Below are 22,077 nucleotides of genomic sequence, written 5' to 3' on the forward strand. Positions count from 1 at the left end.
GTCACTGTCCCACTGTTATTTGAATAAAATGTTCTATTTGTCTCTAATGGCCTGTTTTGATTACATTGTCATTTTCAGTTGCCATTGTGTACATATTTGTTAATAGTAGATCATACAGGCAGTCATAAATAAGACAGAAATGCTCATGAACGTCCCAACATGCTGTGAATAACACCCTAACTGAGGGTTTTCCCATTGATAATAGAGTGTACACACTTCTTTCAAACTGAGAACACTTTGATTCAAGAACATACAAGATTAAAACTAAAATGGTAAAGCATGGATAACCAGACAGATAATGTTCAAGTATTCTGTTGATCAAAGCAAAGGCACTAGTTGCACAGCCTGAAATGAAAGAAATACTGTTTATATTGTAGATGGAGTTGTATAGCTCTAAAACAAATTAGTTAGCTGCTAGGTGGAATTTTTCCTCCCTCCATCTCTTCACCAGTTGTTGCAGCTGAATATCTTTGTTAGCCTTCTTTAAGTGGCATAACCTTTATTCATCGACATATTTTTTTAGGAAAGCATATAGTTTACGGTGAACAAATTTCCTATCATTAGTGGTTTCCCCCTCCCCCACTACATCATTCCATCTCTGCAGGATATTCTATTTCTCTTGAAGGTGATATATGCTTGCTGTGATTTCTCTGATGTACTGGTAAAGGAAAACTATGATGATGATGGTATGCTAAGATGACATTCTTTCAGGAAACCAACACTGATTTTAATGCCTGTTTTTCACCTGCAGTTCCACAACTCAGTGTGATAAAAGTGCTTTGTATAGCCATGTGCAGCTTATGACTTGCAGAGCTTACATCTGGATTATATGATTTTCAAAGCACTTGCCACCTAAGCTTAAAAATGAGCAGCAAAATCGGCCTGTCTTCTGGTTTCCATGTAAAGAAAGAAGTGGTTGCTTCTAGGGTTCAAGCATTATGGGTATATGTAGATTCCTTTTCCTATAAAATGATCTGTGTTTGGGGCAATACCAATGGAAACATATATTTAGCCTACCTTTGAGTCCGGAGTGGCCGAGCGGTTCTAGGCGCTACAGTCTGGAACCGCGCAACCGCTACGGTCGCAGGTTCGAATCCTGCCTCGAGCATGGCTGTGTGTGATGTCCTTAGGTTGGTTAGGTTTAAGTAGTTCTAAGTTCTAGGGGACTGATGATCTCTGATGTCAAGTCCCATAGTGCTCAGAGCCATTTTACCTTTGAGTCATTAGGCACTATAAATTATGACCTGAGCTTATGGAGCACACTGGATACTGCCTTCCTTAGGACTGTGACACTAATCACCTCAGCAGTGCCAGATTACTAACAAGGGAACCTCCCCATCGCACCCCACTCAGATTTAGTTATAAGTTGGCACAGTGGATAGGCCTTGAAAAACTGAAAGATTTTTCGAGAAAACAGGAAGAAGTTGTGTGGAACTATGAAAAAATATGCAAACTGGGTAGTCCATGTGCAACATAAGCAACATCAAGGAGAGCGTAAGCTCAGTAGCGACGTTGTCCCGTGCTTAGCGTGAGCTACTGCGGAGCGAGAGGTCCATGGTTCAAGACTTCCCTTGAGTGAAAAAATTTACTTGCTTTATTTTCGCAAAGTTGTGATCTGTCCGTTCGTTCATTGACGTCACTGTTCACTGTAATAAGATTAGTGTCTGTGTTTTGCGATCGCATCGCAAAACTGTGCGATTAGTAGACGAAAGTACCTGTCTCTCCAATGGGAACCGAAAACATTTGGTCGCAAGGTCATAGGTCAACCGATTCCTCCACAGAAAAACACGTCTGATATATTCTATACGATACTGGTGGTGGCATGTGCGTCACATGACAAGAATTTGTCGTCGACTCACCCAACTTGTACACTTGGCGAATGGGTAAAAAAATTCTTCTACCTTGCCCGATTTAGGTTTTCTTGTGGATGTGATAATCACTCCCAAAAAACTGATGAGAACATAATAGTTCGTCACATAAACTGAAAATAAAAAATTAAACTTTTCACTCGAGGGAAGACTTGAACCAAGGACCTCTCGTTCCGCAGCTGCTCACGCTAACCACAAGACCACAACGCTCCTGTGCTTATGTTATCCTTGATGTTGCCTATCTTCCACATGGACTACTCAGTTTATATATTTTGCACATTTTTTCATAGTTCCATACAACTTCTTCCTGTTTTCTCGATTGATGTGTGTTCAGTTTTTCAAGGCCTATCCACTGTGCCAACTTATAACTAAATCTGAGGGGGGTGCAATGGGGAGGTTCCCTTGTAAGAACAACATGAGCAATGTAAAATGGAAAAAGTTTGATTTCAAGCACTCTCTTCTGGCTGCCTCATACTTTATTGACACGGAAGTTGTAGCTGTTATTTAAACTAGAAGAGGGGGGAGGGGGGGGGGGGAATGGCTAGAACACCATTTGTTAAAGCAAGATGATATCTGCTGGAGATTTCATGCTCACATTATCAGTATTTCAGAGGGCCTAACGAATACAATTCCATCTTTGCTGGGCAACTATTGTACAACAATCAAATCAATCATCATCTTAGATTTTAGTTTGATGGCATTTTCTGATGTTGTCTATTTAGTATTATAACACACAATTTCTCCACTACAGTGCAGTCTGTATTAACCAGAAGCATAGTACTGTCTTGAGTTTGGATGCTGAAATATCATTTGTGCATGGTATAAAAATACTGCTTGTTGCAGTAGTTGAATTGCCAATTTTATCTTCTGTCCTGCATTAGCAATCATTCATGCCACAATTTATTGTTGCATGAAATTCCTGCCTTTTCAAGTGTTGTTACAATAAAAATGGTTGTGAATAGAAGTAACAGTTTCGTGTGATTCATTTTTGTTAGATTATTGAGTGAGGTGTCTACTCACTTAAAATTTTGAATTGAAAAGGAGACTTTAATGAATTTATGGACATGCAAAAATCAGACTTTTAAAATACCCAAAATACATCATGTGAAGGAGAGGTGAGAGCAGGAAGATTATAAACTGAGGTGTAGTAAAATAGTAAACATGAAATGATTATAAATTGGAAGAATATATATAAGGAAGAAGAGTCACTGTTAAAGATTTGCAATTTTAAAAAAAAAGTGTGTGTGTGTGTGGGGGGGGGGGGGGGGGGGGAGCATTTTTGTGCAAAACTGTTTAGTGTTTAACATTGTTTCAGAGATTTTGAATTTGAATTGACATTTACGATTATGATAAGTAGCAATAGCTGCTGTAGAATATTCAGGTATATTTTTCATATATCTTATTTATCTGTCAAGTTGTGAAAATACATTCCATATAAATACTATTATTTACTGCTTTATATTTGTGGCAAAATAGGAAAGAGTATATTGAAGAGTTTGGTTAGAGGAGGTACGTATTTAGAACAAACAAAATTCATGTTGCTGGACAAGTCTATGAACAAATATTTATTCTACATATGAATCTCAAAGTATTTCGGACTGATAATATACTTCGTGATCAGTTGGATCTCCTTCATCTTTCTTCGTGAGTTTCTGCATTGTTATTGATTTTATCAATAGTCATGTTACCAGATTGAATTCTGTTTTAATCTTTTTCTTCTCAAGGATAGAAAGCATGAAAGTTCATAATATGGAACCCAATCACTGTAAGCATCCTTATGACAACATTTGTCGTTGCTGAGCAGCAATACTGAGTCATACATGCATTGCTGCTACATGCATGGCAAAACAAATGCAGAACATAAGTATCCATTGCTTTTCCTATGATAACTGTTAACAACTGTGGAGCCAGTGCTTCATGCAGTTACTGACAATGTATTGATATAAACAATCTATTTGCTCAGTGATCTGTTAAACAACTTCATCTGATGTCTCCTTCAGGTAGCCTTGACACAGTTACTGGGTGCTCTTCTAACCATGTTTTTAGTGATGAAACTGTAGAGATACTGGTGAACATTTATTCTTCATAGTGCTAAACCACTGTTACTTACAGAATCTAAAATGCAGATCCCACAAAATTATTGTTCAGAAGGATGTAGGTTGCAGTAGGTACTTAAAGATGAAGCAGCTTTCTCAGGATGGAGTAGCATGTAGATCTGCATCAAACCAGTCTCTAGACTGAAGATCACAACAGCAACATAGTTTGGTACACACTTCATTTTTGAAGAATAGCAATTGCCAAAACGTTTGCAAACAATGTTGTTGACTTCCATCAGTTGTGTTATAGTACAGATTAAGATAGCTTATACACAAAAAAAGTGTGTCTACATCAGCTTTTAAAAGGCCAGCACACAGTCAAAGTACATAAGGTAATAACTGGGCAGTTATCTCGATAAGAGATCACAAACTTCTATAGCTAGTGAGAAACTGAAATTGGAGTGACATAATACCACTTTAGATGACAATGAATAGTTTGTCCATGTTCTATATACAGTATTTTGAATGTGATTTCTATGTAGTTGCATATAAATTGGATTTCGAGCTTTAGAGGTACATAAAAAAGTACTGAAATGGTTGTTGCACCATTATAAGGCGAAATGTAAGTGCATTACAGGAATATAAGCACTTTTTGGTATTTGAAAAGAGATACCTGAGAATCAGAACATTTGCTATGGTGATAGTATAATTAATTTTGGTGTTGTAAACTATAGAAGCACTGTAAAATGCAAAGGCCAGTAAGTGTTGTAGTCCTTGCACCATCATCTAATCTCCTTCCTGATGCACATTCCAGTCTTTTTTTTTTAACAGCGGTGACTTATTTTGACCTAGTTTTCAGTAGGTGGAAATTTCTCAGGAAAATATGCAGAAGTTCTCCGGTTGTTGAAAAATATCCGCTCCCTTTACAGCCAGTTTCTTCTCTTTATAGTTTCCCAGAGGTACTTTCCTCTTAGTCATTCCGTTGTGAAAGATAACTACTGAAATAATAAATAAATTGAAAAAAATTTCACTTCTTCCATCAATCGGTTTTTTTTGGGCAAATAATTGTAGAATTTACCAGCTGTCAGTACCAGTCTTTTCTTACTGTAATAAATAATATTTGGTTTAGATTTCTGCTGCTATTCTTTCCTTGGGCCTCATTGGGGTTGTGGTGCTAGTAGATTTATGATTTGTGAAAGACAATAAACAGCACTTCCACTTAACTCCCAGGAGGCATTCTTTGTTTTCCAAAGGAATCTCCATCATCAGTTGTACTTATGTTTGGGAAGTATGAATCCTTGTTATGTGTATTTTGTGTCTTTGATCCTGGACTTACTGGCATCAGATCAAGGAACTGGTTCTACACTATGAAACAAAGTGGTATAAGTAACATTATAAATGACTTTCAGGCAGCAGGTGCTTGGGATATGTACGTTGTAGGGAACGTCTAGGTGTGCACACCCTTACGGTGTAAGGACACTGTGCTCTTAAGTATTAGTGCTTCTAAACTTGAAAGTACTGTGTAGACTTAAATATAAGCCATTCTTTTCCACTCTTTTTTTCCAGTTTTCAGGATCCAAAAACCTGTCTGTGACTTAGAGTGCAAAGCAAATGGAAGTTCTGAAAACTGGCACTACGAGCTGTCACAACTAAATTTTTGCCATCAAATATAAGCAATGCTACACAGGCATGACTTGCAGGCTCAAAGATAAATACTGGCACCAAACTTCTGAACTAATATAAATACAACAAAAAGTAGATGATGATCTACTGTCCCCTCCCCCCCCCCCCCCCCTCCCCAAGTTTTGGCCATTGAATTTTAATGTATCATTCAATGAAGGAAATAAAAATTCAGTATGGCTCATCTTTGAATGTAGCAGCCTTTCAGATATCCATAGCAACAAAAATAAATTTCTTTACATAAATACTAACAATATGTGAGGCATTGGGAATCTTGCATGAGTTGGAAAGCTGTGGCTCATTCTGATTTCTCACATTGTTTTGTCAAATATTGTGAAGTTTTGGTGTTAATGAACCATCCATGTCTTCATGGCAATGCCTGAAGGAATTTACTTCTTTTTTGGAAAAAAGTTGTAATCATGCTACAAGTCTGTGATAGCGGATTGATGAGAGCAAGTCAGACAAATTATTTTAATGTTCCAGTTGCAGGAAAGCCTTTAGTGATCCAAACTGTATCAAATATGTTGAAGTAATTTTAAATGAGTTTAAGGACCAGCATGAGAAATGCCAGCCTGTGAATGCTGAAATTTTAAAAATTAAGCCACATGACCTAGCTAGAGTGCAAAAATTTGAAAATTTTAAAGCTAGCTGCAACTGGATAGGTCTTCTTATGAAGGGCTGAGGGTTTTCACTTTGTAAGCGAACTTGAGTTGCGTAGAACCTGCCAAAAAAGTATAAGGAAACACTTGGGGAATTTCAGCACTTTGCAGTCAGGTAGCACATTGAAAACCAATACCTTTTTGGCCAGATGCTGACCAAACTTCTGTATATTTTGACATGCCTTCAAATTATACAGTTGATGCCAAAAGAGAGAAAGATGTAAGTATTCTTACATCAGTGGGTGAAAAACAGTGGATGTCTGTCATTCTTGCTTGCAGAGCAGATGAACATAAATTACCTTCATTCATAGTTTCAAAGCAAAGCATTTTACTGAAATTGGAAATGTTTGCAGAAATTTTAATTGTACAAGCAAATGAAAGTGGGTTGTTTTTGGTGGACATGGTGCTGGAGTGGATTAGGGGTGCGTGGGATCATCATCCTGGCACAAATGCATATGCAAGTCATACAACACCTACAGTAAAACAAAAATTATTTGAATGCGTAACATTCTTGGCAACAATTGCAAACGTGATGACATCAATTCTGCAGCCACTTAATGTCTGAATAAACCATTTACGGCCAAGATTAAACACATGTTCAGGGATTGGCTGTCAAAAAATGACAGATAGTTTACATCAATAGGGTGTGTAAAATGTGCAAGTTTGTAGCAAATGTGCCAACAGATTGATGATGCATGGAAATGTGTTCCAGATCAGACTGTGCAACCAGTATTTAAAAAATGTTAGATATCAAATGCACTAGATGGTACAGAGGATGATGGTCTGTACAAAGAACTGAACAACAAGGAAAAGAATGAAAGTGATTCAGAATTATCTAGTTAATATTTTAAGCATTTTGCAAAATTTGTATTATAAATGTAATAAAATTTTGTTTTATATTTCTGCTTCTAAACTAAGCTATTTTCATTCTTATTTTGTGAGAAATGGGCATCTAAAGACGATACTATCGCGAACACCCATTGTACTTGCAACTGTTTGAGTACTTGTTGACAGGTTCTCTTCAGTGTGATGCAGTACATCATCTTCAAATTTTGGCATGCGACATAGCCTTAGAGCACCACAGTCCACCCTCCTCACGGTGAAGATACCCGTTTCTCAGTGCCACTGTGTAAATTGGGCAAAGAATTTATGCAATGGCATGCCACATTGTGGAAAGCATTGGTGATACAGCCGACTAGTAGCTCTTCCATTACCTTGAGCTTCACCATGCACAAGGAGTGTGTCTGTACATTCCAAAAACATGTACCAAACATTTACTGTATTGAAGACACACAGGTGTTCACTGGGTGTTGCAGCAAGGCAGACGTTATGTGACATCAGGTGACCATCTGCTGTTCTAAATGTTATTCTGTCCACCCTACTATATACCAGGACAAGCAACTCTGAGACTTTCCTCTTTCTCTCAGCAGACATGGATGGGTTACACATCTGAATTGAAACTGTTGTAGAACGCAAACTGTATGTTTATGGATGTGTGTTTCTATTAAAAATGTCATGTACTCACTCCGCTCTACAGGTCCTAGACTTTGTAACTGAAATTTCTGAACACACTGTACAAATATAAATCAATTCTGTAGCATATTATAAGTTATTAGCACACATTGTAGCTTTAGCAATAATCTGTCCCTAGTGTGCTGACTGTTTCCTTCTGCTTATCCTGTATGATATTCTCCCCCTCTCCCCCTCCTGTTTCATGATAATACAAAATGAGCTGACCTTCTCTCAACTTTTTTCTTGTCGTCTGTCAATCCAGTCTGATAAGGATCCCATACTGCACTGCAGTAGTCCAGCAGAGGACGGACAATTGTAGTGTGGGTTCTCTCTTTAGTAAACATGTTGCATTTTCTGAGTGTTTTCACAATAAAACAGTGTTTTGTTTGCCTTTCTCACAACATTTTATTTAGAGTCAGTTGCCATTTATCTTGCCATACAGATATCTTGTCCAAATCATTTTCCAAGTTTGCAGCAACCACCAATTGGAAGACCAAGAGATCCTTGTCAAATACTTTAAGAAACTGCACACTTTGAAAAAAACCAATTAGAAATAATAAATCAAAAGATTAAACTGGGTAATCTCCTCCCGCGCATTGCAGTATGATTAACAGATTAAAAAAACTGCTGGAGAATGTTCCATAATAACAAAATTATAGAATCTTGCACCTAAAGAAGTAGTAGATGTTTTACATAAAGTCATAGTAAACATATGGTAAAAAGAACTAAAAGTTGACACCAAATTAACCATGATTCATTCTCTGTATAGGAAAGTAAATTTTACAGAGGTGAATAATTATTACTCCTAGTAACGCACAAGCTCCTCATATTATTCACCTTAAAATTACTATGACAATAAGATTAACATGAACTGGGAGAGTATCATCAGACACTGAAAAGTTTGATTGATAGTAGAGCAAATATGAAATTGAAAAATATTAGTAAGATACTATGTCCTGAGACTTAGGACAGTATGTATCTACTTTGTAGATTTGGAAAAGGCATAAGACTAAGACGACTGATTTATTAATTGACGTACTGACAGAAATGAGAGTTAATAGAAAAATTAGTAAGGTTTATAAGAGAAACCATGACAAATACCATGTCAAAAATAAAATTCCAAAGATGTTTTTCTGAACCCTATGAAATCAAAACAGGAAGTGGCAGGGTGAACGACTCTCGTCAGTCTCATTGAACTGCATTATGAGGGGAGGGGGAGTGAAACAAAGAATGTGCGTATAATTAAAACCTTGGATCCTGTTTAAACACTTAAGGTTTGGGACAAAAAGAAGTGTCAATATTGACTATTTAGGTTTTACAGGTGATAAAACAATAACGATGAACAGAAGATTTTGAAACGGCAACAGGGCAAATTAATGTACTGAAATAAGTGGCTTGCAAATATATTTTGAATAATAGTAAATAATGCCAAATATCAAGGACAATACAACCCAACTAAACACATGATATAGAAAAATGTGTGAATAGTTTTAACACTTTGAGTCCCAGGTCCTTCGCAGGTTGCATGTCACAAAATCTCGAGCATTTTTAGCATCTCTGCAAGTACTCACCATTCACTCTCATGAACTTACACACAAAGATGAAACATATTGTGGACAAAGGAAATGTTTTATTTAATGTAGTTACATTACAAAACATGTTTACAACAAATTTAGCACATAGAATTTATATTTCAATAATTCTCATTGAAAACAAGTCTACATAAATTATTATTGTTATCTACACAAAATACAAAAGGACCATTCATATCACGCATTCCTGCCACACACCCACTTACTACTTTGTCAGGTAGTGATGTTTGCTTCTGTTTTGTTCTCCATTCTAATTCAGCATCTGAAGATTCTGAAATAGTACAACATTGTTCCTAACATGGTAGCTTTTCAGAGGGCAGTATATTTGAATTACTAGCTTGATTATTAGGAAGTACAATAGCTGATCAAAAAGTATCCAGACACACCTGTGTAATGCAGAAGTGACCTCTCGATGTGTAGAGAGGTGGACCCACAGTATAAAAGGATTCTGGGAGTGTTGTGTTGTCAGTAGAGAAGCAATAACAATTGAATGGTGTGGACAGGATAAATCAATGACTTTGAACATGGACTAGTGATTGTATGTTACCCAAATAACAAATCCATCAGGAACATTGCAAAACTTCTAAAGCTGTTTGTGGTTGTCTTTAGAGATTAAAGGAAACATTGTTTTAGGTCTGCTGCTGCTGCTAAATGTCACTGTACAGTGCTAATATTTGTTTGTGTTAAGACTGACTTCATGTATCAGACTGTAGTAATTGTGTTGTCTTTTACACAGCTGCGGTGTTCTCAAACCAGAATGGATAAAATAAATGTGTTGTCTCGTGGAGAGTGATACGTTAAAATATATGTTGCTGTGTCAAGACAGTAGACATTTGATGTTAAGACTCTGAGGCAGAGGAGTGCCAGTCAAATGTGTGAATTACAAACTATAACAATTCCAAGTTAAAACAGGACTCCATCAAGAAAACTGGTGCTGTGCTTAACTCGAGCACCAGTGACACACACAAAAAACTGAGATCTCTACTAACACTGTAAAAATTATATCAGGTTCTCTTTTTGAGATGGAACTGAAGTATATGAGAGCAGAAAGGCTTGAGTGAAAGAGTATATGACAGAGGAATAGATTTTGCGACATTACTGTAGAAGAGGTGAGGTGGCAGGTGGTGGTGATAAAAATTACTTGATTTTATGTATTAATGTGTTAGTGTTAGAGTACTATAAAACATACTTCAATGTCATTTAATAATTGAATTACCTTTGCATAATCCTTCACAAAATGCAGGAAATATTTGAGATATAGCTGGCCTTGAAAAACACAAACACACACACACACACACACACACACACCAACCAGGGTTTGAAGTCCGCCCCCGGTAGCTGAGTGGTCAGCATGACAGAATGTCAATCCTAAGGGCCCGGGTTCGATTCCCGGCTGGGTCGGATATTTTCTTCACTCAGGGACTGCGTGTTGTGTTGTGCTAATCATCATCATCATTTCATCCCCATCGATGCCCAAGTCACCGAAGTGGCGTCAAATCGAAAGACTTGCACCTGGTGAACAGTCTATCTGATGGGAGGCCCTAGTCACTTGACATTTCCATTTACCAGGGTTTGAAAGGAATCTCCTATTTCAAAAACTGAAGACAGAAAAACAGGTCCCTATTTAACAGAAAATTCTTTTTAGTTTCTCTCTTCCTTTTAAACAGTGCATCAGAATATTAAGTCGATATGACATAATGTAGTTAAAAACAGCAGGTATGTCTTCCACATTCAGCTCATACAACCTACCATAATACATTTTTTATCCAACATGACCACTATGTCTTAGTCTTAGTCTGTTTATATTTCCGAGTATTACATACGCAGTACTACTTATCGTTAATTCAGCCTCTTTGCTGGACATAGTGTAGTACAAATTGTGAATACACAACATGAAATGTTTGCTGCTAGCTTCAGTGTTGCAGATGATGCAAATAAAAATATAGGAATGTTTGTCGCTAGTGTGGAAGGGACGCGAGCAATGAACATAGTTGCAAACATGTTGTGAACTTGGTTGGAAACAATGTGATGATAAGAAACACATTTCTAAACTCAGTGCAAATATAATTTAATATTTAAATAATTTTGTTCTGAGTCTTTGTCTCAGAAGTCCCCTTTAGATCCAGAGCTTCAAATATGTCATTCAAAAGTTTCTCTGTCTCGGTATCAGTCAAAAACTTAGACATCTATATTGGAAAAATTGCTGTAAGCAAAACAAGCAATGTGAAAACTGGTGTACCACACATCAGTCCTGCATTTTTAAACGAGTGAGTGTAGTCCTTCGAAAATGTTGAAACAGTTTCAGAAACATTCACAGGATATCAGTACCATGCAGATGCCAACTCAGAGCACTCAAAACCCGAGTAGAAGCCACGAGCCTGATTTTCCAAACCATGTGAAACGTCTACAGTAAAAAGCGCTTTTACATAAATACCAAAATTCTTTATAACAACTGTCATAAAACCAGGGAGTATATGCGCACCTCAGTGTCTTATCCTCACTGAGAGATACTTACTAGCAGAATTAGCAAGGAGGGAGGGTGGGGGGTGGGGAGGGAGGGGGGGGGGGGGGGAGAGAGAGGGAGAGAGAGAGAAAGAGAGAGAGAGAGAGAGAGAGAGAGAGAGAGAGAGAAAATCTAACACAATATGGTGGGTCCAAATTATAAAAACATAAAAATCCAAATTAAAAATATATTCCAAAATAGAAAAAATTACCAACACAATTTGCAATCACAGTGTATGATTTTAAGTGACTGATGTCAAATAGTCTGAGGGACGGTATGTTAGACACACCGTATTAATGACAAGCATCAGGCTTAAAAAACACTGAAAACTATTGTCATAATGGTTGTAGGCATAGATGACTTACTAAGTATATAACAACGAAAGGAAAAGCAGCGACAGTAACCCCACCCTACCTTAATCTACATACAGAAATGTGGTTATTGGACATGTCAAGTAAGGGTTATATCAGTGTTACAGATAGAAAACTGATTCTTACCCTGTGCCGATCATGAAGCCCTTTCACTGTCTCCTGCAGTAGGGAACAATGGCTAACTATTATTAGTAATATGAAGAGATAGTGTGCTGTTTTACTTTTGTTTGTTGTAATTCATAAAATGAAAAACATAGTCTTCCTTCGTCCTTTGACAGTTTCAACAATGACTCTTGTTCAGATTAGCCACTTTGATCAATTCTGACAATGTTCGCATTGCTAACTTTAACCAGTCTCACCATTAATAAATTCAACTTCATGAAGTACCACAGTATTCCTGTAAATCACAGAGTCACATCACAGTAGTCAACATTGAAAATGTCACCGAGATCATTTCTGACCATTTACTGTAGGGGTGTGTGGATATCTGCCCTCAGCTTGGGGTCCATCACAGACTCCTCTTTCATGTTGATCGAAACCCACGAGAGGTCCTGGCAAAGAAGCAAAATACACAAACACGTGTATTTACTAATGCCATTAAAGTTGATAAGAAAGATTGGCTCGAACTTTCGGACTATTTCTCCTTACTTCGCTTTGCTGTGGCTTTATGTTATTATTGTTACAGTTCTGGTGAGCATGAGGAATTTAACAGGGCAAACAGAATTTCTTCCACACTAACCTTAATGCAGTTATAACTTTGAGAGATTGTATAAGACAATTTATGTTGCTTGCACTTAGAATACCATGAGCTAGCAACAGATTTGACAGCATCAGTCAGTAGTGTGAACTACTTATGTTTTGGATGATTATAATATTTTTGTTTAATCAGTGAGATTAAATCTTCCAAAGTAGAAATTAAATCAGAGCAAGGTAATCATTTCACTGCAGCTGGTTGTGGAACAGTGATATTTGAGTGAAGTGATAACATCTTTCTATTGTGCAACCAAAAATCAGGTGATTATAAAGGTGTGTTTAGTTAAGTTTGATGGACACAGGGCAGTAAATGTTAAAATACACGAAAGCACCAGGTAGCATTGGGTGCTCTGTGCCGAAGTAAGCAAGTTTGCTGTGACCTTTTGAATGTAATAAGTGTGAAGTTTCATGTTTCATTGTTATGGAAGAACTTTTGAACACAGTTCTGCTAAAAATTTCAAAAATACTGAAGAATTATCAGATAGTGTAAGTATGTCAAACACAAGTTTTGGGCCAAAAATGAGAAAACTTGGTTTTGAAATGCAAAGAAAACTGCTAGATATAGATCATATTCAGATCAACTGTCAACAAGTGTAACAACAGAACATTGAGGAAATGCGACAGCTACTGGTGCAATATTTGTGACTGTTTCACAGTGTCATTGAAGAAATTGAGAGTTTACAAAGTCAGTGCAGTTGCCATAATTCAGAAATCAGAAGTAATAAATGTTTCTGATTTGTATCATTTGAATCAGTTAAAATTAGAAGGAAACACTTGGTAGTGCTAGAGATTTCTTGCACATGTGACCAAGATCAGTCTTAAAAGAAAACCATCATTGCTGCTGCTAAGACACCTTGGGCCATCGATCTGGTTTGCTCAGAATAATAATCGGTAGAATGTTGCTTGCCAGCTTCCCCACATTGCAAATGATGAGATGATGACAGTGTTCAGCAGTGGCTTGATCCATGAGAAAATCATACTGTTACAGGATATCATTCACTGGATGCTTCTTGTGCATGTGTATTGAGAATAGTGGGGGGTCCTTTGGTTTGCAGCCAAGTGTAGAGTTTCATCGAAGACTAAATTGATTCTGTAATGCTCTTGGCTACAGATTTCTGGACCAGAGTTATGGCATGGAGAATTGTAGGACTCACCTTGATAGTTCAAGGCTACACTACACAGAGCAATGGCTACCTGGTAAAGCTTAACTGCTAAGCTTATGACTTGAACCAAACTACTGTAGCTGTATCATCATCCATTCGACCTAAATTGTGTCTCATATTACAATGGACCAACTTTGTTTCGATTTGGAGGTGCGGCCTAAAACTTTTCTCCCCCCTTGAATTTCAAGCCTCAAATTTCAGGTGCAACTTAGATTCGGGGAATTTTTTTTTTTCCTTGATTTCGAGTTTCATTTTTTAGGTGCGGCTTAGATTCAAGTGCAACTTAGATTCGAGTAAATACGGTATACTGAAGTCCAGGAAAGTTAACTGCTTAGATTATACTAGGAGCCAAGAGCTTACTAAAACCCAAAATTGAAAACTCTGAAATATTTCGCGAAGCAGGGAATGTATATTGAAAAGACGGATTAGCAGATTAGACTCAGTAGGAGGGCAGGGGAGGGGGGGGGGGGTTATTTCAGCCAACAAAAATATTCTCTCTATCGAGATTGAAATTGAGTCTGACTACGATGTTATCTGCACACAATGCAAATATTTTAGACCCTGTAGCCACAAACAGACTTCATATTATCAAGGGGTCAGTATACAGTCAGGGATTGGTGATCAAGATGTCATCATAGTGATGATGGTTACTTAAGCTAATAAATCCGTCAAAAAGGCCAGGAAAGTATTTTTGATTGAAAGAACAGATGAGCGGGTGATAGCATCCCACTTAGACAATGAATAGACATAATTTACTTCCACTGCTTATGGATGTAGGGGAATTATGGGCAAAATTTAAATGGATTGTAAATAACATTCTGGAGAAGTATGTGCCAAATAAATGGATTAAAGATGGAAAAGATCCACTGCAGTTTAGTAACAAATTCTGTAAAATGCTAAGGAAGCAGAGACTGTTGCACTCTTGGTTCAAAGAAGAATGCACAAATGACAGGCAAAAGTTAGTAGAAATTTGTGCGTGTGTGTGTGTGTGTGTGTGTGTGTGTGTGTGTGTGTGCGCGCGCGCGCACGCGTGCATGTGTAAAAATTTTGATATGCGAAGCATACAGCTACTATCATTGTTGTACCTTAGCAAAAGATCTTGCTGAGAAAATGAGAAAATTCTAATCCTGCATAAAATCTCTAATTGGATTGAAGGCTTCCATCCAGTCACTTGTCGACAAGTCTAGTGCGAAAATAGAACCCAACTAATGGATAGCTGGGAAGTTTTAAATTTCGCATTTAAGATATCGTTCATGCAGGGGGATCATACAAACATTGAATCATTTGACCATCACACAGACTCCTGTGTGGGATACATAGTAATAGGCATAGGCATGAGTGGAATCTGAATTCGGTTTCACGGAGAGTACTCTACGGCATTGGCCCCTTACTCGGCTTGCATTTAGCTCAAATCTCTTGCCCAGTGCAAAGTCCCAAACAACTGGAAAAAAGAAGAGTTGACCTCTATTTAAGAAAGGTAAAAGTATAGACCCACAAGATCATAGCTCTGTATCCTTAACGGAGGCTTGCTGTAGAATTTTTGACCACACTCTGTTCACATGCAATAAATTTCTGTGACGGGGAAAAGCTTCTGTCCACAAATCAGCACTGTCTTAGAAAGCATCACTCATGCGAAACTCGGCTGACCGTTTTTTTCCCCGTGATATTCTGTGACCCATGGATTAATAAGGACAGCAGGCAGATTTCCATTTCTAGATTTTCAAAAAGCATTTGAGACTGTGTCCCACTGCAGGCTGGTAGACTGTTGACTAAGATACAAGCATACGGAATAGGTTCCCAGATGAGAGAGGGGGGTCGAAGACTTCTTAAGTAATAGAACCCAGTATGTTGTCATCGACAGCGAATGTTCATCAGAGACAACAGGATTGCCCCAGTGGAGTGTGATTGGACTGCTCTTATTCTCTATAGAGGTACATGATATGGTCGACTGGGTGAGTTTTGTTGTTTGCTGATTGCACTCTGGTGTACCGGGAAGGTGTAATCATTGAGTGACTGTAGAATGCTGAAAGATCACCTTGATAAAATTTCTATTTTGTATGATGAATTACTCTAAATATAGGAAAATGTATGTTAATGCAGAAGTATAGGGGGAAAAATAATGTTTGAATACAGTATTAAGACTGTGCTGCTTGACACAGTCTCTTTGATTATATTACCTAGATGTAACATGGAAAAGCGATATGAAGTGGAACGCGCTCATAAGGATAGTAGTAGGGAAGGGGAATGGCCGACAATGGTTTATTGGGAGAATTCTAGAAAAGAACACTGCATATAGAACACTGGTGTGACTCATTCTTTGGGATTCCCGCCATGTCAGGTTAAAGGAAGACATAAAGGGGTCCAGAAGCATGCTGCTGTATTTGATACCAGTAGGTTCAAACAAGAAACAAGTGTTATGGAGATGCTTGGGGAACTTAAATGGGAATCTCTGGAAGGGAGGCCAAGTTCTTTCTGAGTAACACTATTGAGAAAATATAAAGAAGTGGCATTTGAAGTTGACTGTAGATTGATTCTACTGCCACCAATGTAAATTTTGTGTATGGACTATGAAGATGAGAAAAATTAAGGCTTGTATGGAGGTGTAGACATTAGTTTTTTTCCTCCTTACTCTACTTGCGAGTGGAACAGGAAAGGAAATTACTAATAGTGCTACAAGGTACCTGCCGCTGTGCATCATGCAGTGGCTTGTGGAGTATATATGTAGATGTAGATTGTTATCTTGGAAAAAAAGTTTGAAGCTAGCATAAAGTCAACAATATTGGCTCCTTATTATCTTTGCACTAACAAAAACTGTGATAAAGTTTATTAACCAAAATTTTCAAATGTTCCATGATAAAATAGTGTACCTTGTATTTTGGGTGCAGTTGCTATCCATACTTCAGATTTGGAGTAGATGTAGAATATTGAAACTTTTCCTGACATTGTCTAATTAAGACTTGAACCTGTACCTCTGCCTCAAAACTGTTGTCTCAAACTTCTGTTGGCCTACAGTTCTCTTCTACTTTGCTTAGAGAAAGGAAATAAAATATAGCTTAGCTACAGCCCAAGGAATGTTACCTAGAAAAGATGTTTTATGAAATGCAGTTGCATGAAGTTGAGCATAAGATTAATCTACAATAGTTTTGTATGTACTTGGATTATAGTGTTGTTACAGCAAGTAATAATGAAATAATTTACACTGAAATGTGGTATTTTCATTTATGAGTGTAAACCCCCGCCCCCCTCCTCTCTCTCTCTCTCTCTCTCTCTCTCTCTCTCTCTCACTCACTCACTCACTCTCTGTGTCTGTCTGTCTGTGTGTGTGTGTGTGTGTGTGTGTGTGTGTGTGTGTGTTCATGGCTACAGTGAATTTATAACTTTAATTTTTTTTTCAGCCCATAGTACACACAGACAAATCATGGAGCAGCATTATGGCAGGAAATGCAGAAAGCAATGTACATCCTCCAAGCTTTCTTGCTCATCAGTCACCTCAGTTCCAACAAGAATTTCCCAAGTTGTCCAGTGGCGAAGGTCAACCCACTGCAGTTGCAAAAGGAGCATCCGATACACAGTATGGTCCAGGACCCAGTTTGCGACCTCAAAGTAAGTTTGGTCATACTGTCTTCTGGAAGTGTAATTGAGTGAACTGATTATATAGAAATTGTTGGCATTTTCAATTTCACTGTCCCCCCAGCGGAAGGAAGCTGGATCCAAGGAGGGAGCCGGAAATCTGGCCCGCCATCAGCCCAGATCCCAAGTGGAGGGGCAGCAAGTGGTGCTCTCCAGGCTGCTGCTGTCCTGGGCCCCCTAGTTCATGTACCATCCCAAGGTATAACTTTTTGTTTCAGTTGTGAAATTCTGTAAGGATCTCATCACATGAGCTAAATTCTTCACATATGAATTTTTTTTTACTGTTTTTGTAGCAGCGTGTTCCTTATTCATTTAGCATTTGTACACTTTGTTCTCAGCATTGAAGTCCAAACTATAATAAATAATATAATTTACATTCTAGTAATGTTTTGTGACATGTTTGAATGGAAGCAAGAATTATATGTTGATGCAAGTGTTAAACAAAAAGAGGGAAGAATTGGGTTATGATTAGAGAACAGGCCTCATGAGTATAAAGACTGTTCAGTATTAGAGTATAGTAACATTTAAAGGCTGCAGATATGTCTTGTATTAACACTCTGATGCAGGTTTGGCAAAAGCACCATCCTTGGTGTTGATGAAGCTCATGATAATTTCAGACTTTTGGAGTACAACAAACAGTTCACTCAAGACCATGTTTTTAAGAACAGTTTTTTTTTTTTAAGGTTTTAAATGACCACCACAATTTTAATGTAATATGCACTGGTGAGGGGACACTGTTGGCTGTTCCATCATTTTGCAAAACAGCGTCCTCAGAATTTGTGTCTCTCCAGTGAATTTGAAGATACTTGTGAACAGAACGCAACCCTCTGCAGTTGTATGTGGGCCCGTGGAGGATGGGCACACTTTCTCTCGTGAACCACTGTGAAGTTGTGTCGTCTTGCGCACCATGTAACAGAATCTCGAGCACTGCTACATCATGAAGTTTGGTTTCAAACTCAGAAAAAGTACCACAGAAACCTTCGATATGTTCAAGCAGGCCTTTATGAGCTGCTAAAGTGTATTTTTAGTGGCACAGGTTGTTCCTGGAGGGGGGAAAACTCGTCACGTATAACCCATGGGCTGCTCACCCTAAACATCAAAGGTCGACAAAAATGTGATAAAAGTGTTCTGGACTCTGATCATCAGTTATTGATTTGTCTGATATGTGAGCAGTTAAGCCTTTCTTATGAACCACTCAAACCATCATAACAGACGATTTGGCGATGAGGAAAGTTTGTGCCAAGTTTGTGCCAAGATTCTTGACTGGTGAACAAAAAGTGAATTGCATACAAATTTCAAGAGAAATTCTGAACTGTGTTCAAGGAGACACAGATTTTCTCAATACTGTAGTTAACGGAGATGAAATCTGGTGTTTACAGTACAACCTGCAGACAAAATGCCAAGGTTCAGAATGGTACAAAAGAAAGTCTCCTTGTTAAAAAAAAGCCCTGGATGAGCAAGACCAAGGTGAAAATCATGGTTCTGGTCCTTAAAAACTGTGCTGCTGGTTTTTTTTAATCATTGTGGCATCATCCACAAGGAGTTCATACCCCCTGGGCAAACTGCGTATGCACACTTTCCTGTGGGAGTGCTGTAGGGGCTGTGAAAATGAGTCAGCTGCATGTTACCAAACCTCACCCATTCCTGGAAGCTCCTCCACAACAATGCGACATGCCATACCATGCTGTTAGTGTGCGACCAGCTGGCTCAGTATGGTGTTGCCATATTGCCTCACTCCGCCTACATCCCAGATATGGCTCTGCTGGACTTCTTTCTTTTCGCTCACATGAAATAGGACATGAAGGGACAATGTTTTTTGACCCATCGAAGATGTCCAAGCATCTGTAACAGACTCTGAACAGCATTCCGACCAGTGACTAACAGAAGGTGTTCATGGATTGGCAGACGGACATTATACTTGGTGTGTCAGAGACCAAGGGTCCTACTTCGAAGACTATCAAGTGTTTGTACTGATATGTAAAATAAATTATTTGTAATAAAATCAGTGCTACTATTTTCTGATTGCACCCTGTTTGTGAATTTATGGTATTGAGTAAGCTGATAACGCAACCAAGGAGGTATGTGTGCTACTCAATGTGATGCACTGCACTATGCATCTGTGTGCATAACAATTAAATGGAAGGAAGAGTGGCTTGATGTGTTGAATAACAATTTACTATCAATATAATGGACCTCCTTCCAACCAACTGGACTTCATGTAATGTACTTAAACATCTTCGAATGGGACCCAGTCCCCTGATGTGTGTCTTTCTTCTCGGACATGAAGACCCACCATGTTGCAATGCTTCTGGCATACTAATTACTCTTTGCAACATTTTAAGTATGGTTTATGTTACAATGAGGGGATAGATGTGACAATGGGATAAACATGATACATTGTCTTAAGATTTTTTGTTGTCTGTGACCTTTTACATAAAATGTTAGCTAGAAAATTTTACTGCGTGTGGAGGGACATTGTCTTTGTTATTACCCAAGTGATCCGTCAACTACTATTTCTGAACTCCCTGTTTTATGTCTGTGTGTCTTTTCTGATTTGGTAGTTGTTTATTAGTAGTACGTCTTCAGATAGACTGTAGTAACAGTTGTCAGGTTTGTACACTTACGCGAGTGCATGTGTGAATATGTGAAAGGATGGGAAATACCTACTGTGATCTTAACTAACTTAATCTCTGCATTTTATCTTTTTTAACTGTATATGTCTCGTAAAGTGTAAGTTTGCTGTTAACCACTGTGTGGAGCGTCATAAACAAACAACTGAAACAGTGGTAGCTGTAATCACAAATATATACAATATTAAAAATAAATTATAAGTTTGTGGACTGAAACATACTATAAAAACTCATATTAATGAACTAACTATTAACACTTCCACTGCTACAGAAGTGCTCTCTGTATTCCGTGCTGAGCTTGGCTTTGTTATGGCTATACTGCTCCCCATGCTGAGTGATGGTGTTCTGGCTGCTATGAAATACTTGACATCCAATTTTAAGAAAATTATTTAGTGAAAAAATTGGTTTTTGCACATTTTAGAGTCTGATATCTTTGCTCAGTATAGCTCTGCATTTTTGTTCCATTATGTGTCATAGTTACTGCACTGCATAAAATTACATAAAACATTGCACAAAATTTTAAAAGACTTTGCAGAGGTAAAAACATTTTATAAACTTTGCAAATGGTTGATTTCAGCTCATACACTGCAGTGTGGGAAGTGCGGAAGAGATATTGAAATTTTATTGAAAATTGAGAACAGAACAGTATCTTACTTTCTCAAATTCATGATTTTAATATCACTTGGATGTTTGTGTGCGCCATGCCGATTTCCATACCTGTGCATCACGATTCATGTAGTCAAAACACTCATCATAGTTAATAAACAGTTCAAGATATCAAAATGAGCTTATTTGCAAATGATAGCATGCAAACAGGCACATACCTTGGATGATAAATATCCGAAACCTTTCTTATTCATGAAGATATGGCAGTAACTTGTCCACAGCAGGGAAGGGTTTGCTGCTCAGGACGTGTACAGACATCAGTAGCACTGTAGGAAAATCCGAAGCAGTTTGAAAGCTGTGAAAGTGTTATGGAATATTTCAGTTAGTCTTGGTGAAATTGCAATAAACTAACAATGTTACTGAGATTCAATTCCAAAAAACCCTGCGTTAAGAAAATAGTTTGGTAACTGAAAACCAGTTCCTAATATTATCAAGTTACAGTAAACTGCTAGAAAAGTCAGTAATTTACTACTTATTCTTGTTACCAATAGGCAGGACATAGTTCGCAGTTGATAATTTTCTGCAAGTGCAGATCTCGTGTGGATCACATGATCAGATGTCATAGTAAATGTTGCCAGTAGGTCAAAGCATGCCAGTTGATTGCATAAACTTGAGATTCAGCAGAAGCTGGCAATTATTTGTGATCTCTTAGACAAATCTGAACATTGAACTCTTCTGCATGGCAAATAAACCTGATTTTACACCATTTTCTGTGTGTAGTATATGCCATAAAATGAGGCATTTCTGAATTCTGAAACCCACTGCCATTCTGCATTAGAAAAGGGAGAAATTTTATGCTTTGTCATCTAAAGGGGCTGACCCACATTCAGTTTAACTCCACAGTTATCCATCCAGGTCAAAATCTGTAGTTGTCTGAACTGAAGATATGCAGACTACATTGTTTTCCCTTCGGTTCTCTCAATTCTGCCGTGCCATGCAGTGTTTATAAAGTGACAGGGGAGAACAGGAAAAGGTCAGCTGCAGTGTGTTTGTGATTGCAGCTGTCACTTCTTT

General features: G+C 37.9%; 1 protein-coding gene across 1 annotated transcript in view; it reads left to right on the forward strand.

Annotated features, from left to right (window-relative positions):
- Positions 1 to 22,077, forward strand: part of LOC126248274 (protein PRRC2C-like) — a 240,396-nt gene that overhangs the window by 37,027 nt on the left and 181,292 nt on the right. The window contains exons 5-6 of the mRNA XM_049949121.1: positions 17,533 to 17,740; positions 17,832 to 17,966. Coding sequence (XP_049805078.1) covers positions 17,533 to 17,740; positions 17,832 to 17,966 — 343 coding nt within the window. The remainder of the gene's footprint in view (positions 1 to 17,532; positions 17,741 to 17,831; positions 17,967 to 22,077) is intronic.

The sequence above is a fragment of the Schistocerca nitens genome, chromosome 3 (genome assembly GCF_023898315.1).
Source record: "Schistocerca nitens isolate TAMUIC-IGC-003100 chromosome 3, iqSchNite1.1, whole genome shotgun sequence".
NCBI classification, from domain to species: domain Eukaryota; kingdom Metazoa; phylum Arthropoda; class Insecta; order Orthoptera; family Acrididae; genus Schistocerca; species Schistocerca nitens.